The 18,992-nt window shown below is 41.0% G+C and overlaps 2 protein-coding genes across 3 annotated transcripts in view; both read left to right on the top strand.

The window, feature by feature from the left end:
* Positions 1 to 18,992, top strand: part of CLSPN (claspin) — a 33,907-nt gene that overhangs the window by 13,351 nt on the left and 1,564 nt on the right. For both annotated transcript variants that reach the window (XM_047869547.1, XM_047869548.1), the window contains exons 9-24: positions 3,377 to 3,568; positions 6,663 to 6,886; positions 7,841 to 8,019; positions 8,117 to 8,181; positions 8,752 to 8,951; positions 9,282 to 9,436; positions 10,020 to 10,246; positions 11,040 to 11,151; positions 12,763 to 12,847; positions 13,065 to 13,165; positions 16,411 to 16,575; positions 16,680 to 16,801; positions 17,044 to 17,171; positions 17,488 to 17,590; positions 18,314 to 18,396; positions 18,660 to 18,821. In XM_047869547.1, coding sequence (XP_047725503.1) covers positions 3,377 to 3,568; positions 6,663 to 6,886; positions 7,841 to 8,019; positions 8,117 to 8,181; positions 8,752 to 8,951; positions 9,282 to 9,436; positions 10,020 to 10,246; positions 11,040 to 11,151; positions 12,763 to 12,847; positions 13,065 to 13,165; positions 16,411 to 16,575; positions 16,680 to 16,801; positions 17,044 to 17,171; positions 17,488 to 17,590; positions 18,314 to 18,396; positions 18,660 to 18,821 — 2,303 coding nt within the window. The remainder of the gene's footprint in view (positions 1 to 3,376; positions 3,569 to 6,662; positions 6,887 to 7,840; positions 8,020 to 8,116; positions 8,182 to 8,751; positions 8,952 to 9,281; positions 9,437 to 10,019; positions 10,247 to 11,039; positions 11,152 to 12,762; positions 12,848 to 13,064; positions 13,166 to 16,410; positions 16,576 to 16,679; positions 16,802 to 17,043; positions 17,172 to 17,487; positions 17,591 to 18,313; positions 18,397 to 18,659; positions 18,822 to 18,992) is intronic.
* Positions 11,431 to 11,784, top strand: LOC125172078 (ATP synthase F(0) complex subunit C1, mitochondrial-like). Its single transcript, XM_047869554.1, has one exon. It carries the CDS (start codon positions 11,431 to 11,433, stop codon positions 11,782 to 11,784), a length of 354 nt encoding a protein of 117 aa, XP_047725510.1.

Consider the following 18,992-nt stretch of genomic DNA (forward strand, 5'->3'; position numbering starts at 1 on the left):
AGACACAGAATCGGAAGCAGGCTCCAGGCTCTGAGCCATCAGACCAGAGCCTGACGCGGGGCTGGAACTCACGGACCGCGAGATCGTGACCTGAGCTGAAGTCGGACGCTTAACCGACTGAGCCACCCAGGCGCCCCAATAGGCATTTGTTTTTAACTCAGAATATGTTTTCCTTCAGAAATAGTATTTGACATGAAAGTTGGGTTTCCAGACCAGTCAGTTCCATAATATGTATGAAGTTAGGATCAACTTTTATTTATTTGTGTAATAAACTTTCATTTAGCATGGTATTAGATGCTGTGTATACAAGACATAGTCCCTGCTGTCAAGGAAGTTAGAGTCTAATAGGAGTGAAAGACAGGCAAACAGGCCATTACACGACTGTGTATACCCTGAGCCTAGAGAAAGGGTACCTCACTTGGAGTACCTCGTGGGGAGTCAAGGAGGCTTCTGAAAGGACCTGATACCTGAGGTGACTCTTGAAAGCTGAATAGGAGATACCAAGGTAGAGAAATGAGAGAAGGCTTTCTTGGTGGAGGGAACAGACCCACAAAAGACCCAACAGAGGCAAGAGAAAACACAAGGTATCCTGATGAGGTAGAGTGAAGATTGCAAGGACTTTGGGAATGGGTAACTAGTGAGGCCAGATCATGCAAGGCTTTTAGGCCATGCTAAGAGCTTGGACTTTTGCCTTTTGTTAGTAGAGGACCACTGAAAAATTTTTAGCAAAAGAAATGACCCAATCAGATATTCATTTTTGGGACAATCTAGCGGCTAGTATGGTGGACACATTGGAAGGGGTTAAGAGTAAAAGCAGTAGAAAGACCTTAATTTCCTTAATATCACATGGAGTAAGGTTTCCATGAGAAAAATGCATATAGATCCAAACTCTGGGGTACCAGAAATATATTACTTCTGTTTCCTGCAATAGTGTAGGGAAAGTCTCTGTCCTCAATTCCTCTACTTTCTGGACAAAGAACAATGGGAATGAGAACAGTTTTAGATTCAGGCTGCTGATGGACACTGAGCTGGAGCAGAGACTTTTCACTTAGAGAGGACATGAAAGGAGCTAGGCAAAGACTGTTGGACGGAGAGGAGCCTGAACAGAGATCCTAGGATGAGGAGGGAGATGGTAGAGCAATATAGTAAAAGGCAAAAGTAGGTGCTGTGGTGCATTGGGGATGAAGAGCTTTTAGGGGCCTGGCTTTCTCCATAAGAATGAAGGCAACCCCTCTGCCTCACTATCATTTTAGGTCCCAAGTAAATCTTCTTCCACATCCATTTCTTTTATTCTTTTGGTGCCAATAATGATTTGCCTATTTCTGTTCCCTTTCCACTGCCACTACCCATTGCTTCCAGCCTTACTGAACTGCTATAAAAGAGGATACAGACCTACATCTTCTCTCCTTGCACTTTTGTTTGTGATATAAACATACTATCCTTTGGTGTTGGATTTTTTTGCTACTAATAAAGTTAGAGAGGGGTGCCTGGGTGGCTCAGTCAGTTAAGCATCCAACTTCGGCTCAGGTCATGATCTCGTGGTTCTTGAGTTTGAGCCCCGCGTCTGGCTCTGCGCTGACAGCTCAGAGCCTGGAGCCTGCTTCAGATTCTGTGTCTCCCTCTCTCTCTGCCCCTCCCCTGCTCATGCTCTGTCTCTATCTCAAAAATAAAATACACATTAAAAAAAATTAAAAAAAAACGTTAGGGACTCAGAATGGAAAGGCTTCCTTCCAGTCCTATCCCCTTCTAGGGCAAGAAAAACCACAACTAGTTTTGCTAACCACAAAACTACTACAATATGATTTGAGGGCATTTTTTAAGAAAAAGAACCAAACTTGGAGTGTCCTGGACATTTTATGGAAGAGGAGGCATCCCTCAACCCCAAAGGAATCTTTTCTCTTTATTACTGTCTCTCTCTTAAAACAGAGCTCACTGTGGTGTGATGCAAACAGAGGCGTGATGGTGCCCAGTAGCAGCTAGCTGAGGGAGAAAGGAGAAGGAAATTTTGAACTATGTAGCATTGGAGAAGAGGGGATAGAGCCCCTGTTGCTGTTTGACCACTGAACTTACCGCTCCTGGTATATGTATATTCCCCTTTGTATGCAAGTTGGGTGTGTGGTTCAGAGGCCACCTGTAAGTGGAATTTCCTTTCTGGTTATACTAGTATAACAGTTTCACCAACATGAGTTACATCACTGACTGGATTGATTGCCATTTTTTTTCCCCTTTTTAAATTGACCTTGCTCATATTTAGTAAGATTACTATTAAATAGTGAAATGTTCAAAATAGGAAAATTTTTAAAAAGAGGCTGAAACCTATGAAAAATTAAGCCATTGAATGATTGGTAATTATGGTGTTTGTTCCACCAGCATAATACTTTTTTTTTTTTTTTTTAAGAATTGCACACATTTAGAAACTTCAGTTGTAAATGTCTACCCTAAAATGATTTTTGAAGTATATTGAGGCAGAATAATTGCAACATTTCATTAGTTTGGGTTAAGCTACGTGAGTTTGATATAGGTGTTAGTAGCAAAGGAGTTTTTGGTGTTTTGGGGCATTTTTCTTCCCCCTCCAACTTTGTTGAGCTTAAAAACTTAGCTTAAAAACTGATTCTTAACTGGAATCTTTTTTTTTTTTTTAATTTTAAATTTATTTATTTAAATTCAAGTTAGTTAACATACAGTGTAGTAGTGGTTTCAGGAGTGGAACCCGTGATTCATCACTTACATATGACACCCAGTGCTCATCCCAATAAGTGCCCTCCTTAATGCCCATCACCTATTTAGCCCATCCCCCCCCTTTACCTCCTCTCTAGCAACCTTCAGTTTGTTCTTTGTATTTAAGAGTCTCTTATGGTTTGCCTCCCTGTTTTTATCTTATTTTTCCTTCCCTTCCCCTATGTTCATCTGTTGTGTTTCTTAAATTCCACATATGAGTGAAATCATGATATTTGTCTTTTTCTGCCTGACTTGTATTGCTTAGCATAATACATTCTGGTTCCATCCATGTTGTTGCGAATGGCAAGATTTCGTTCTTTTTTGATTGCCAAGTAATATTCCACTGTGTGTGTATATGTATGTATACATTGTGTGTGTGTGTACATTGTGTATACATGAAAATACACCCATATACACACCATATCTTTATCCATTCATCAGTCGATGGACATTGGGGCATTTTCCATAATTTGGCTATTGTTGATAACACTGCTGTGAACATTGGGGTGCGTGTGCCCCTTCGAATCAGCAGTTTTGTATCCTTTGGATAAATAACTAGTAGTGCAATTGCTGGGTCGTAGAGTAGTTCTATTCTTAACTGGAATCTTAAGGAGTTCAAGCATGGCACACTGACATACTGGTTGGTGTTTGGATCTAGAACTGGAAGCCTTGAAACAGCGTTTCTGGAAGCATGCTAATCCAGCAGTGAAACCCAGGGCTGGTCAGAAGATGAATGTGAACATCATAGTGAAAGGCGTGGGCACTGATGGAAAGGAAGAGCTAAAGGCAGATGTGGTACCTGTGACTTTGGCAGCTGAGAAGCTGGATGGAGCAAGCCACACAAAACCAGGTATTTGAGTTCATGTTTTCGTTTGCGTGCTTTATGCTTTGTACACTGGCAGGTCTTTATGGCTACCGAAGACCCTATAGTGAAAAGTTCTAGAATCTTTTTCCTTGGACAGTTTGAAGATTGGATAGCAGTACCTCTGGCATGACTCACATGTAGCATTGCTTAGATGTGGGAGGTGATAAGATGACTATTTCCAATAGTTTTTGTCTTATTAAAAAACAGTAAATATCTGTTGTAGAAAATATATAGAATAAAAAAAAACCTTCTATGATCCTCTATCAGAGACACCTTCTATAATTATATCGTGTATCCTTTTAATCTCTTTGCATAGGTGATATGTTTTTAAAAACAAACGGGCACCTGGGTGGCTCAGTCGGTTAAGCTTCTGACTTCGGCTCAGGTCATGATCTTGTGCTTTGTGAGTTTAAACCCCACATTGGGCTCTGTGCTAACAGCTCAGAGCCTGGAGCCCGCTTCAGATTCTGTCTCTCTCTCTCTCTCTCTCTCTCTCTCTCTTTTCCCTCCCTGACTTGTGCTCTGTCTCTCTCTCTCTCTCTCAAAAATAAACCTTAGGGGCGCCTGGGTGGCTCAGTCGGTTGGGAGGCTGAGTTCGGCTCAGGTCATGATCTTGCGGTCCGTGAGTTCTAGCCCCGCGTCGGGCTCTGTGCTGACAGCTCAGAGCCTGGAGCCTGCTTCAGATTCTGTGTCTCCCTCTCTCTGACCCTCCCCTGTTCATGCTCTGTCTCTCCCTGTCTCAAAAATAAATAAACGTTAAAAAAATTAAAAAATAAATAAATAAACCTTAAAAACATTTTTTAAAAAATTTTTTAACCTTTATTTATTTTTGAGACAGAGGGAGACAGAGCATGAACAGGGGAGGGTCAGAGAGAGGGAGACACAGAATCTGAAACAGGCTCCAGGCTCTGAGCTGTCAGCAGAGAGCCCGACGCGGGGCTGGAACTCACGGACTGCGACATCACGACCTGAGCTGAAGTCGGACGCTTAACCGACTGAGCCACCCAGGCGCCCCAAAAACATTTTTTTTAAACAAACAATAATGCAATCATATTGTACATTCTGCTTTGTAATCTGCTCTTTTGTTTTAACAATGTCTGTTGTTTCCAGATGTCTATTGTACTTTGAAAGTACAAGTGACAGGGGCACCTGGGTGGCTCAGTCGGTTAAGCATCTGAGTTTGACTCAGGTCATCATCTCATGGTTCTTGAGTGTGAGCCCCACATCGGGCTCTCTGCTGTCAGGGCAGAGTGCACTTCAGATCTTCTGTCTCCCTCTCTCTCTGCCCCTCTCCCCCTCATGCTGTCCCTCTCTCTCTCAAAACTAAACATTTAAAAAAAAGTATAAATAATATATCACATAGAAAATGGAGACACTGAGGAAAAAGTATGAAATGAAAAATTAGTCTTCCTAAAGGCAACTGTTAATTTCTTGTGTGTCTTTGGAAGAAAATTCATATGCGTACACCATTATGGGTGTGGGCATGAGAGAGAGACAGACAGACAGACAGACAGACAGACATTGGATACTCACTTTCTGCTAGGCATTGCTCTAGGTGCTTTACCGTGAATAACATTAGTATTCTTATTTTATATAGGAGAAAACTGATATACAAAGAATTTAGACAACTTACTCAGGTTTGCACAGCTCATAAGTAGTAGAACCAGTAACCTAATCCAGACCTCCTAACTTCAGAGTTCAGATACACATTATATTGCTTTTGAGTTTTTTAACAGCTGCATAATATTCCATTGTGTGACTGTAACGTGATTCGTTTAACCATACTCCTGTTAATGGACATCTTGTTTATTCCAGTTGTTGTTATTTCATACAATGTTGCACCATAGTATCAGATATATGTTGGTTTATTTGGATGCAGAATTCCTTATAGTGGAATCATTGAGTCAAATTTTGATGTATATCATCCTGTTCTTCGAAATAGTTGCACCAATTTATACTCTGAATCACAATATATGAGTTCCTGTTTCTTCCTGTTAATATGTCAAAAATGTTATCTCTTACTTTGATTTATAGCTCTCTTTTTTTTTTTTTTTTTTTGATGTTTATTTATTTTTGAGACAGAGAGAGACAGAGCATGAACAGGGGAGGGTCAGAGAGAGGGTGACACAGAATCTGAAGCAGCCTCCAGGCTCCGAGCTGTCAGTAGAGCCCGACGCGGGGCTCAAACCCACAGACTGTGAGATCATAACCTGAGCTGGAGTCGAATGCTTAACCGACTGAGCCACCCAGGGACCTTGATTTATATCTCTTTAATTAGAAATGAGACTAGGAGCATCTGGCTGGCTCAGTCAGTGGAGCACGTGACTCTTGATCTCAAGGTTGTGAGTTTAAGCTGCACGTTGGGTGTAGAGAGTACTTAAAAATAAAACCTTTAAGAAAGGAAAAAAGAAATGAGGTTAAGTGTTACTTTTAATTTGTTCACTAACGATGTATGTTCAATTTTTCTGTGAACTACCAGGTCATATTCTTTGCCCATTTTACTCTTGAGTTGTTTCTTTTTTTCTTTAAAAAAATTTTTTAATATTTATTTATTTTTGAGAGAGAGAGCGTGAAAGCAGGGAGGGGCAGAGAAAGAGGGAGACAGATCAGAAGCAGGCTCTGTGCTTACAGCAGACAGCCTGATGCAGGGCTTGAACTCATGAACCGTGAGATCATGACCTGAGACAAAGTCAAAGCCAGATGCTTAACCGACTGAGCCACCCAGGTGCCCCTTCTTTTTTTCTTTAATATAGGTATATTTATCAAGGCTGTCCTTCATGGCTTCTGGGCCAGAGACTTTCAGAGTCCTACTCTTGCACCCCATTTTTGTCCTCTTTAATAACTTTTATAATCTCTGTGTAGTATATTATCTCAGAGTGTAGAACATAACTATGAAAAGTTCTCTTTAGTTCATAATAATCCTTATTTGTTAAGATAACACCCTCGAGTAATAAGGCCTCGGATTTTCCTTTTGGGATGTAACTGGAACACTCCTGGGGTTGTCTGAAGTGCACACTTCCGTTATTGCAGTAGGTAGTTGGTCGTTATGTCTAAAGCATTTTCTCCTGTTTCTGTTCAGGTGAAAAGCTTCAGGTGCTGAAAGCTAAGCTGCAGGAAGCAATGAAACTCCGTAGGCTTGAGGAGCGCCAAAAGCGCCAAGCATTATTTAAGTTAGATAATGAAGATGGATTTGAAGAAGAGGAAGAGGAGGAAGAAATGACAGATGAGTCTGAGGAAGATGGAGAAGAGGAGGAAGAAGGAGATCTGGAGGAAGAAGAGGAGGAAGAAGAAGGCAATCAGGAGGTTTCTGATAATTATTTCATTTTGTTATTTGTTTAGGATGGATAAGGGAAAGAGTAAATCAGATTTGAATAAGAGTAAGGTAAAGTAAGGTAAGCACATTCAATTGTATAAGAGATTTTAGGGGCAGAGATGGTGTAAGTAGCTCACAGGTACCGAAGTCTTTGCATTCAGTTCTGTTAGCACCTCTAGATACCTGCAGTTCACAGAGGCCTAGCCTTAGCTTCTACCTGTTAGTCTACTCACTGAAATAGAAGGCTAAAATGGAAATGGCTTTGTATTAATAGATGCCTTTATCTTTGATGTTTATTTAAGTTTTCTCTATTCAGAATGACAAGCAGTCTCAACCTTGGTCAGGTTGAGGTCTGGAATAAATTCTCAGGCAGGCTGAGACCTTCCTGAGTTAATTTCTTTCTTGGTTGAGGAGGAAATTTATAAAAGGGCCTCTTGCCGTTGTTCTATACTATTGTCTTCTGCCTAGGGTAGATGATGACAAAGTTTTTGGTAGTAGAAAAAAAGAAGACCCCCCCCCCCCCCCCCCTGTTTGAACTCTGCAGTCATTTGAAAGAGTTGGTTCATATTTACCCCTGGGTAAAGAAAAGAGGAAAGCAATGGCTGAACCAGGTAGCATGTCATAGTCTATGTTTGGTTTAAGGCCACTAGTTGTCCTGCATTCTCAGGCTAGTTATTTAACCTCTCATTGCCTCAGTAAAATGATAATTCGGTCTTTTTTCAGTCTTGTAGCACTTTGGGGAGGGTAAAATGTAAAAAAGTACAAAAGAGCTCTAGAAGTGTCAGGGAAAGTTATGTTAATGATGATGGTCAGACCAAGTCTCCTTTGGGTTTACCTTTTCAGATTTACGATGTGACCTATAACCAAGCAGCCATGCATGATGCTAACAACATATTTGCTTTTAAATTTTTTTACTTTGGTTTTGGGTGGCATGATTGATGAAGGTTGCAGAATTCCTTCTCAGTAGTGAAGAAATAGAAACCAAAGATGAGAAAGAAATGGATAAAGAAAACAGTGATGGCAGTAGTGAAATTGGCAAGTCAGTTGGCCTTCTCTCTGTCCCCAAACCTCTGTCATCTGATTCTACCTTACTTCTATTTAAGGACAACTCTTCCAAGATGGGGTAAGTAATTCTCTTTAGGGAAAGATAAGATTCCCTTAGGTTTGCCCCTCTTGTTAGAACCAGAAGCAGATAAACAATTTACCTTCTTATTTTGTAGTTACTTTCCTAGTGAAGAAAAATCAGAAACAGATGAAATCTCAGGCAAAAGGCCTAGCAAACTGGGTAAGTAGTGACTCTTGTGCCGAACTTGACTTTTCTTAGCTCCTCCAGCTTTGATACTTAAGGACAATTCCATAAGATTCCATTTTTTTGAGCTCTAGTGGACTTCACTCTGTCTTACTTGTGGCAATGAAAGGAACTTATGAATTAGAACATTTTTCTTGATTCTGTTTTGGAAAACTTACATTCAGTTTCTTTGTTACTGACCATGGACACATACTAGGTCCTTAGTAGTGTGTGTTGAATGAGTGAACCATGAAACATTTCAATCATATGTAGATGAACAGAAGATGTATACGTGATTGGATAATGGAGAGAGTGATTATAGGCATTAGGCAGGGTGAGACAAAGATGGGAACTTTCAGGGGTCACTTAGCTCAGAGTGATAAATCTTGATTGTATAATGCTATTTCAGTACTATAATTTACCTTCAACTTCATGTTTTAGAACATAGAACTTGAGAGATTTGCCTATGGATGTTACCTGATAGCTTTACATTCTCAATTCTTCTTCCTAAACAAATCCACCTTATTTCTGGAATCATGTACTTAAAAATGATTTCTCTTTCTTTAGATGAAGATGATTCATGCTCATTGCTAACAAAGGAGAGCAGCCACAATAGCAGCTTTGAGCTGATTGGCTCCACAATTCCGTCCTATCAGCCTTGCAACAGACAAACAGGCCGTGGGACCAGTTTTCTCCCCACAGCAGGAGGATTCAGATCTCCTTCCCCTGGGCTATTTCGAGCCAGTTTGGTCAGCTCAGCTTCTAAGGTAAGATGGTGATGGTTTTCTAATCTCCTCCCCCTTTTGCTTCCCACACTGCTAAATAAAGTGTGTCCAAGCCAACCAACTCCCACTACATTATGTATGTTCAATTTAAAGAATCCACCCCCTTTGTGTATTAAAAACAATCTTCATCCAGTGTTCTTACATTCTTGAAGGTATTTTTCTTTATGCTTCCCTTGGCTATGCATTGTCCTCCTTAACTGCAATTGCCTTAGAGTAGATGAAATACTGCAAATAGCAACTTCTGTTGTTGTCATGACAGTGAATGACAATTATAAAATGTTTTGTTTTTGTTTGGTTTTGTTTTGGTGCCAGAGTTCAGGAAAGCTGTCTGAGCCTTCACTTCCCATAGAGGATTCCCAGGATCTGTATAACGCCTCCCCAGAGCCTAAGACACTTTTCCTGGGAGCAGGAGACTTCCAGTTCTGTTTAGAAGATGACACTCAGAGCCAACTGTTGGATGCAGATGGGTAGGTAGTTTTATGTTTCTGTGGGTGGGATGGTGCTGGGTACTGCTTAATTTTGTTTAAAAATAAAGTAAGCTTCTGTCACTCCATCTGTGCTTTCTCTTCTGAGAAAGAGAAGGTGTACAGACCATTAGTATTACATTCTGCAAGTCTGAAGAAAATCTCTCCAGAAAATAAAATGTAAATAGTCCTAGCTACCATTCTGGTCCTTTGATCTCTGCTTTACTTGAAATGCACAGCTCCTGTAAGGGCATCAAATCTTCCTGTATCCATTCTGCTGCGTGTAGGCTTGTTGTGTGGAATTGAGAATGGAGACACCCATGGCACGTTACATGGACATAACACCAAGTTCTATTCTGGCACCGTCTGAAGCCAAAAATTATCCTTTACCCTTACCTTTCGAATATCATTTATTCTTTAATTAAACCCCCTCCCATTTTAGATTATCCTAAGGCTTCAGTTTGAATCCTCTGTCTTCTGGTTTGGGATTCAGCTTCTAAGTTCAGTTTTAGAAACATCAAAATTTTTCACACACTACTTTGTTTTTTCCCTAGGGAATTTCTTATAGTCTTCATTGTGCTTGTAGGTTCTTAAATGTTAGAAACCACAGGAATCAGTACCAGTCTCTGAAGCCTCGATTGCCATTGGCCAGTATGGATGAGAATGCCATGGATGCTAACATGGACGAACTATTGGATCTGTGCACTGGAAAGTTCACATCTCAAGCTGAAAAAACTCTGTCCAGGAAGAGCGACAAGAAAGAGAACCTGGAGGAACTTCTGAATCTTTGTTCAGGAAAATTCACTTCTCAGGGTAAATATCCAACAGAGTATCAGGCTCTCCCTAGCCAAATATCTTAAGTCAGTGTCCTTGAAAAGAAGCCTGTTACTCTTGGGTGAAACGTTCACAGAAAACAGGGCTGTGATGGATTCTTACGTGCGGGTTGAATTCTTAGCTTCCTGATATTTAGAGCCCTTACTTTCTTAAGGTGGTAAAATGTCAACTTAAGACTGCTTTAGCTTTTGGTACACCTGGGTGGTTCATTTGGTTGAGTGTCCAACTCTTGATTTTGGCTCAAGTCATGATCTCACGGTTCGTGAGGTCTGGCTTTGTGCTGACAGGTTGCAGCCTGTTTGGGATTCTCTGTCTCTCCCTCTTTCTCTCCCCTTCCCCTGCTTGCATGTGTGCACTCTCTCTCTCTCTCTCAAAATAAATAAATAAACATTAAATAAAAAAAAAGACTGCTCTAGCTTTTGCCATGTGATTTCTCATTTATGGCTAATATGTATGCAAAGCTTTGAACAGTGTTGGTGTGTAGTAAATTTCATATAAATGCTTACTTGTTTCCACCTGTATGCTCCTTTTTCCCCAATGCTAGAATGTTAGCTATGTGGGAGCTGGGAGTTTTGTTTTGTTCACTACTGTATCCCTGGTGCCTGGCATATAGTAAGTACTAAATAAGGATTTGTTGAATGAATGGATGGTGAGCTCTTTTTGGCAAGCTTACCTTATAACTGTATTGAGCTGGCATGTCTTTAGATGGCTGGGGAAAGAGGATAAAGCTGTTATTTCTTGGTGACAAATCTTTTTCATTGTTGTGATATAGATGCCTCTACTCTGGCTCCATCAGAGTTAAATAAGCAAGAAAAGGAGAACAGTTTGGGTGATCCCATGGAAGAAGCCCTTGCTCTTTGCTCAGGCTCTTTCCCCACAGACAGGTGAGTCTCAGTGATTGGAGGGAACTTCAGAAGGCCCAGTTGTCTGGTAAAATCCTGGGGTCCACAGTAATGAGTCATCTTAGGAGCTTCATATCCTGTCCGAGAGTCTTGCAGTGTTTGAGTCTTGTTTGCAAAGTAAGGAAATTACAGTACTTTCATTTAGTTGGTGGAGAACAGGGTTAAAAAAGGCAAGCATAGAAATCTAAAGGTAAAGCTGGGAGGCAGACAGTGTAGACCACCGGGTGCTGCCTATTCTTCTAGCTCTGATCTGCTGTTGTAATGGGTCTAATCAGGCCTACGTCTGCCTTCTCCTTGAGCAGGCCAGTGATCCCATCTACACAGTCATCCTACAGCAGCTCCCCACTCCAGGTTGCCCAGTGGGAGTTCCAGACCAGTGTTGTTTCCTGGGACATTGACACAGTAGCCAAGTTTATTGGTGCTGGGGCTGCCACAGTTAGTGTGGCTGGCTCAGGGGCTGGCACCAGAACGGCATTTGGCAGTTTGATCATTGGCTATGCCAGGAATCCATCTCTGAAGCAGCAGCTCTTCTATGCCATTCTCGGCTTTGGTGTGTCTGAGGGCATGGGGTTCTTCTGTCTGATAGTCATTTTCCTCATCCTCTTCGCCATGTGAGGGTCCATGGGGGTCACCTACCTGTCCCTGCTGCTTTGACTTCAGGCCCTGCCTGGTGCTAAAAGTGTGCTAAGCTTTACCATTAAACAAAACATTTCTCTTTAAAAAAAAAAAAAAAAAAAAAAGACAAGAATAAGCACATGAAAGTGTTCAACACTGATATTTAGGGAAATGCAAATCAAAACCACAATAAGATACTACCTCACATGCATTAGATGGCTACTGTTAAAAAAAAAAAAAACACCAACCACAAAATAAGAAGTATTTGTGAGGATATGGAGATATTGGAGCCCTTACCCACTGCTGGTAGGAATATAAAATGTTGAAGCTGTTATGGAAATCAGAATGGCATTTCCTCAAAAAACTAGGAATAGAATATGATCCAGCAATTCCAAGTATATTCACAAAAGTGAAAATCGGGTCTCAAGTATTTGTACACCCATGTTCACAGTAGCATTATTCATAATAGTAAAAAAATGGAGATATCCCAAATGGACAAACAAAATGTGGTGGACACACACAGGAATATTATTCAACCTTAAAAAGGAAGGAAATTCTGACACATGGGGCAACATGGATGAATCCTGAGGATATTATGGTAATTGAAATAAGCCAGTCCCCAAAATACAAATATTGTAGGATTTCACTTACATGAGGTACTTAGAGTTGTCAAATTCATAGAGGCAGAAAGTAGAAGGGTTGGATGCCAGTTGGTGAGGGGAGGGAAGAGTGGAGAATTGTTGATTAAAGGGCATAGAGTTTCAGTTTTGAAAGATGAAAGGAGTTTTGGATGTTGGTTGGACAACAATGGGATTATGTTGTATGTTTTTTTTACAATTAAATTTGGCAAAGTATCTTATTTCCTATTTCTTAAAGAGATTGTTGGTGCTAATAAAATATTTTCAGTTCCTAAGTTGGCTGACTTCTTATTGTTTGGTTCCAACATCTTATTTATTAATTTCTTGATTTGCATTTTAGGGAAGAGGAAGAAGAAGAAGGGGAAGAGGAAGAATTTGGAGACTTTCGGCTTGTCCCAAATGATAATGAGTTTGATAGCGATGAGGTGAGTTTGAAGGGTACAAAGTAATCATAACTGAACTCCATGTATTGCTGCTGTATGTTTTTTTTTCTAGTCTGAGTTCTTGAGAATTCTGTTTGTCATGTTAGCAGAAGCAGTTTCCTAGAATGAGACATTTGGGCAGAAATTTATAAATCCTGTTTTAGTTGAGGACACGTTTTATTCTGTTTAACTTTGTGTGTGATACTCTATGATTTTTCAGGATGAACGCAGTAACTCTGATAATGAACATCTGGCACTGGAAGACCATGAAGATGATGATGAAGAGCTCCTAAAACAGTCTGAGAAGTTGAAAAGGCAAATGTAGGTGTTCTGTCCATTCCTTCCATTGCTAGAGAAAGTTCTAACAGTTAAATTGTAGCTTGCCACTGTTTTACCTATGTTTGCTTGGTTGTATTGCTTTTAGGCATTAACACAGATTAAACAAAACCCACTCATGTGATATCACTTGAGTATTCAGAGATGGTTATGTACTCCTTAGTGATTTCTATACTAAATATCTCTAGTTCCTACTGCTATTTCTCACATGACATTGCTTCTAGACTCCTCATGTACTGGGTATTCTCTTTATCCTCAGGTGTGGTCTGACTACTGCTGTATGTAGTGCTACAACCACATCCCTTGTTCTGGATGCATACTGCTTGTAAAGTAACCAGGGATTGTAAGAGCTGAGTCACGGTAGATCCTGAGGATCTAGTAGACAGCTAAAATTCCTGGGTCTTTTTTTTCCGCTGAATTACTGTCATTTCAGGTTTTCCTCATTCTAGTCTTGGGTAAATGGGTTCCCTGTTTATTTTTTTTAATGTTTTGCTGTTCTGATCATGAAAGTAAACCATTTATTTTATTTAAAAGAATACAAAAAGATATAAATAAAAAGTCATCTGTGTTCACCATCCAGAATATTTAATGAAAGTGTTGATGGTAGTTATTGCTTTGTAGCCATTTTTATGCATATATTTTCATATAGCTGATATCTGCAATTTTTTTATGTATAATTTTTCATCTTTTTTCCCCACTTAGGATAAACATAAGCATTTTCCCATGATGTTAAAAGTTTTATAAAGACCATTTTAATAGGTAATCAGTATTATATTGTATGTGGATGACTTTTGGAATTCACATACAGGATATCATATTGATCCCTACTAGATTTAATTATTGTTTCTAGCCCATCATTCCATTCTATTAAGGTCAGTTTGGGGGCGCCTGAGTGGCGCAGTCGGTTAAGCGTCCGACTTCAGCCAGGTCACGATCTCTCGGTCCGGGAGTTCGAGCCCCGCGTCAGGCTCTGGGCTGATGGCTCAGAGCCTGGAGCCTGTTTCTGATTCTGTGCCTCCCTCTCTCTCTGCCCCTCCCCCGTTCATGCTCTGTCTCTCTCTGTCCCAAAAATAAATAAACGTTGGAAAAAAAAAAAAAAAAAAAGGTCAGTTTGGGGTTCTAATTTCTCACCTGTCAAGTTAACTATCTCATACAGCTTTGGGTCATCTATAGATTTTTCTACAGCAGTGGTTCTTTTTTTTTTTTTTTAATGTTTATTTTTGAGAGAGAGAGAGAGAGAGAGAGAGGCAGAGTATGAGTGGGGGAGGAGCAAAAAGAGAGGGAGACACAGAATTCGAAGCAGGCTCCAGGCTCTGAGCTGTTCACAGAGTCTGATGCGGGGCTTGAACTCATGAACCACGAGATCATGACCTGAGCCAAAGGTTAGTCAGATGCTTAACTGACTGAGCCACCCAGGCACCCCTAAATTTTTTTATGTTTGTTATTTTTAAAAAAAAATTTTTTTTTTTTTCAACGTTTATTTATTTTGGGGACAGCGAGAGACAGAGCATGAACGGGGGAGGGGCAGAGAGAGAGGGAGACACAGAATCGGAAACAGGCTCCAGGCTCTGAGCCATCAGCCCAGAGCCTGACGCGGGGCTCGAACTCCTGGACCGCGAGATCGTGACCTGGCTGAAGTCGGACACTTAACCGACTGCGCCACCCAGGCGCCCCTATGTTTGTTATTTTTGAGAGAGAAAGAGAGAGACAGAGTGTAAGCGGGGGAGGGGCAGAGAGAGAAGGAGACACAGAACAGGAAGCAGGCTCGAGCCCAATGTGGGGCTTGAACTCACGAACCGGAAGATCATGACCTGAGCTGAGGTTGGACACTTAACTGACTGAGCCACCCAGGTGCCCCTAAGGTGGTTGTTCTTAAACCTTATTTAACTGTAGAGTCCTTTGTTCAAATGAAATCTTAGAAAGACAGCTAAAAGTTGAACAGCTCAAAGTGGGTAGATGGGAAGATTGGGGAACTTAGTGTCTGGTAGCCCTTGAAGGAATTCCCTAGGAAGCCTAGGATTTAGAGAAATTCAGCTTAAAAAAAAAAATAACACAAGTCTTTAATAAAAATCAGCCTTCAGGGCGCTTGGGTGGTTCAGTCAGTTAAGTGTCTGACTCTTGACTTTGGCCTGGGTCATGATCTCATAGTTCGAGAGTTTGAGCCCTGCATCAGGCTCTGTGCTGACAGCGTGGAGCCTGCTTGGGATTATCTTTCTCTCTCTCTACCTCTCTCTCTCTACCTCTCTCTCTCTACCTCTCTCTCTCTCTCTCTCTCTCTCTGCCCCTCTCCTGCTTGCTCTCTATCGCTCTTAAAATAAATAAAAATGAACTTAAAAAAAATTAGCCTTCAGAAAGCCATCAAACTTCTGACACTCATGACTGTAGATGGCAGTACTTTGAACCCAAAGTGAAAGCAGATTTGTTCTCAATGGGAACTGAAGTCACAAAAACTTACTAGTAGTGGCTTTGCTTACCAGTAACTCTGAGCCTCAGTCATGTCTCTAACTCGGGGGTCAAGATGTGGTAGCTGTAAGAGATCCGAGTCTATTACCTTTCTATTCCATACCATCTCTAGACTGTCTCCTAACACTGGTGAGCTTAAATACAGAACAGAATGATCCAAACTTTCCAGCAGTTATGTTTCAAATGTATAGAGGAGATTGGGAGTTCTGGCTTTAAAGAACCTGATTGAATCCAGGTTCTGCTGCCTCCTAGCTATGTGACTTTGGGTAATTTATTTACTCTCTGAATTTCAATTCATTCAACTGCAAATTAAAGGAAATAAAAGTGCTCCCTCCTGAGATAATGCTATGACGCTTGTAAAGCACAGTTATTGGCACACAGTATATATTAAATGATAGACTTTAAGTATTATCAAAATGTATTATTATAAATTTAAGCTTATTATTAGAAGTGGCTCTGTGTTCTGCTTTTCTCATTACATCCATAATCTGTGTATGTATTCATTGTTGCATTTTCTTAAATTTTTTTTAATGTTTATTTTTTTGAGAGGGAGAGACAGAGTATGAGCAGGGGAGGGGCAGAGAGAGAGGGAAACACAGAATATGAAGCAGGTTCCAGGCTCTGAGCTGTCAGCACAGAGCCTGACGTGGGGCTCGAACTCACGAACCGTGAGATCATGACCTGAGCAGAAGTTGGACGCTAAACTGACTGAACCACCCAGGCGCCCCTCATTATTGCATTTTCTAATCTTTGAAATTATTTTCTAGGAGATTGAAGAAATACCTGGAGGACGAGGCAGAAGTGTCAGGGAGTGATGTGGGAAGTGAAGATGAGTATGATGGGGAAGATATTGATGAATATGAACAGGAAGAAATTGATGAAGTACTTCCTTCTGATGAGGAGCTGCAGAATCAAATCAAGAAAATACACATGTCAGTATCCCAGCAGGTCCTTCTGAGTAATGGGATGTTTCTTAAGTCAGGCCCTACGATCAGCCAGAGTGGTCCTGGTTTTGTACACTATATTTTTCCTGCAGGAAAACGATGTTGGATGATGATAAGCGACAGCTACGTTTATACCAGGAGAGGTACCTTGCTGATGGGGATCTGCACAGTGATGGTCCTGGACGAATGAGGAAATTCCGATGGAAAAACATAGGTATCTTGGATGTTGCTGTTAGAAATAAATGGTACAATTACATGTTTGTCCAGTTTAAGACTGTAAGTGGAAATCAAAACTGTAGCAGTCTATTGTGGAGGACCTGGCTAGAACTTACTTTCTATTAATGAATGGGACGAGCTTGTATTGGTATATGGTAAATGATGAGTTCATTTGTGTCTGTCTGGCACCTTATCCTATGGGGATTGCAGAATGCTGATAGCCTTAACTGTTTGCTTTAGATGATGCTTCCCAGATGGACTTGTTCCACAGAGACTCTGATGATGATCAGATTGAAGAGCAGCTTGATGAGACAGAAGCCCATTGGAGGAAGGAAAGAATTGAAAGAGAGCAATGGCTTCGAGACCAGGTAGGAAGTCTGCAGGAAAGTCGCCTATTCTGACTCTATAAGGAGGAAAAGACCCACTCACCTTGCTTGTCAGGATAGTTTTGAAATCTTGGGCAACTAACTTATTGCTGTCCCTTTTAATACTTGAATTTTCTTTTATGCTTTGAGAAGATTACCATGGGCAGTTCAATTCATGTTTGTTTGTCCAATATCAGTTTTTTGTCTAAATCAACAAAGGTTGCAAAAAGGAAAACAAATGATATCCCAGGTCCAGGCTATGCTAAATATTTCTGGAAGTGGTAGACTTCTTTTATTGTTGTCTGATTTTTATTTTCAGGCACAGCAGGGGAAAATTGCAGCTGAAGAAGAAGAAATTGGGGAAGACAGTCAGTTTATGATGCTAGCCAAGAAAGTTACAGCCAAAGCACTACAGAAAAATGGTGAGCTCTTGGTCCTCCTCTTTGTCCAGCCCCCTGGATTGTTGGTGTTGGAGCCTTGGAAGTGACTCCAACCTTTAGGGGCTGTTGCAGCTCAGGCATGGGCCTTTGTCCAATACTGTCTTAAAGAGGCACCTCAGAGATGGGAAAGACAGTGTTCTTGGATCTTAGACTATTTGACAGTGGACATTGTACTTCTGAGTACATGTAGCTGGTTTCACTTTATCTTCTAAGGCAGCTCAGAGTAGGAATTCTGGCTTTTTTTTTTTTTATTAATTTTTTTTTTTTTAATGTTTATTTATTTTTGAGAGAGAGAGACAGAGTGCGAGCAAGAGAGGGGCAGAGAGGGAGACACAGAATCCAAAGCAGGCTCCAGGCTCTGAGCTGTCAGCACAGAGCCTGATGCGGGGCTTGAACTCCTGAATGGTGAGATCATGACCTGAACCAAAGTCAGACACTTAACTGACTGAGCCACCCAGGCGCCCTCAGAGCTGAGGCTTTTAAAGACTATTCCGTACTTTTGTCACTCTTGTTTTTTCTTATTACTGTTAATGATTTGTCGATATCCAACTTGGTTGTCTGTCTTCTTGGAGCCACTTAATATAGTTTAAAGTCACCATTATAAAATAATCAGAGTTCCAAAGCTTTAGTTTAGTTACAGGTTTCTTAGCTTGTTTAATTTACTTAGCTTTGCCCAGAACAAGCCTCTCTGTCTTTTCTTTTCAGCCAGTCGCACTGTGGTTATTCAAGAACCAAAGTCTTTACTCAGAAATCCTTTTGAAGCCATCAGGCCAGAAAGTGCTCACCAGGTTGGTTGGGGACTTTGTTAACCTGATGTCATAATCTGCAAGTTTATATAGGTCCCGGTCAGGCTAAGGGAATACTCTATCGTCAAGGGGAGGGAGGTGGCTACAGGAAATGAAAGTAGATGTCAAAGGAGTTTGCTGTTCCTTTTCTCCTTGGTGGGGTAGGAATATGTCCCCTCAAGACCTGGGGGAGGCAGGGAAGGACTGACTTCTCATTCTTTCCTTGACACTTGGGATTTGATGCCAAACGACTCTTCTCTCTTCAGCTGAAGACAGGCTCACTGCTAAACCAGCCCAAAGCCGTGCTTCAGAAACTGGCTGCCCTCTCTGACCTCAACCCCAGTGCGCCCCGAAATTTAAGAAACTTTGTCTTCCACACACTTTCTCCTGTTAAGGCTGAGGCAGCGAAGGAATCATCTAAGCCTCAGGTAGGGAATTTGAGGACTTGTTTGGTGGCTCTCCACAGCAAGATTTATTTATTTATTTTTAAATAGAAAATATAGATATTTCTGACTTAAAGGCTTATGCTGCAGGGTTAATCTTGCACTCCCCATAAGGTACAAGAGGACTGCTACCCCAGTAGGTAATCAGCTTTGAAA

This window comes from Prionailurus viverrinus, chromosome C1, assembly GCF_022837055.1.
Source record: "Prionailurus viverrinus isolate Anna chromosome C1, UM_Priviv_1.0, whole genome shotgun sequence".
In the NCBI taxonomy this organism is placed as follows: domain Eukaryota; kingdom Metazoa; phylum Chordata; class Mammalia; order Carnivora; family Felidae; genus Prionailurus; species Prionailurus viverrinus.

Coding starts and splice junctions, on each gene's coding strand:
- LOC125172078 (XM_047869554.1), top strand. CDS start 11,431: ATGGGTCTAATCAGGCCTACGTCTGCCTTCTCCTTGAGCAGGCCAGTG.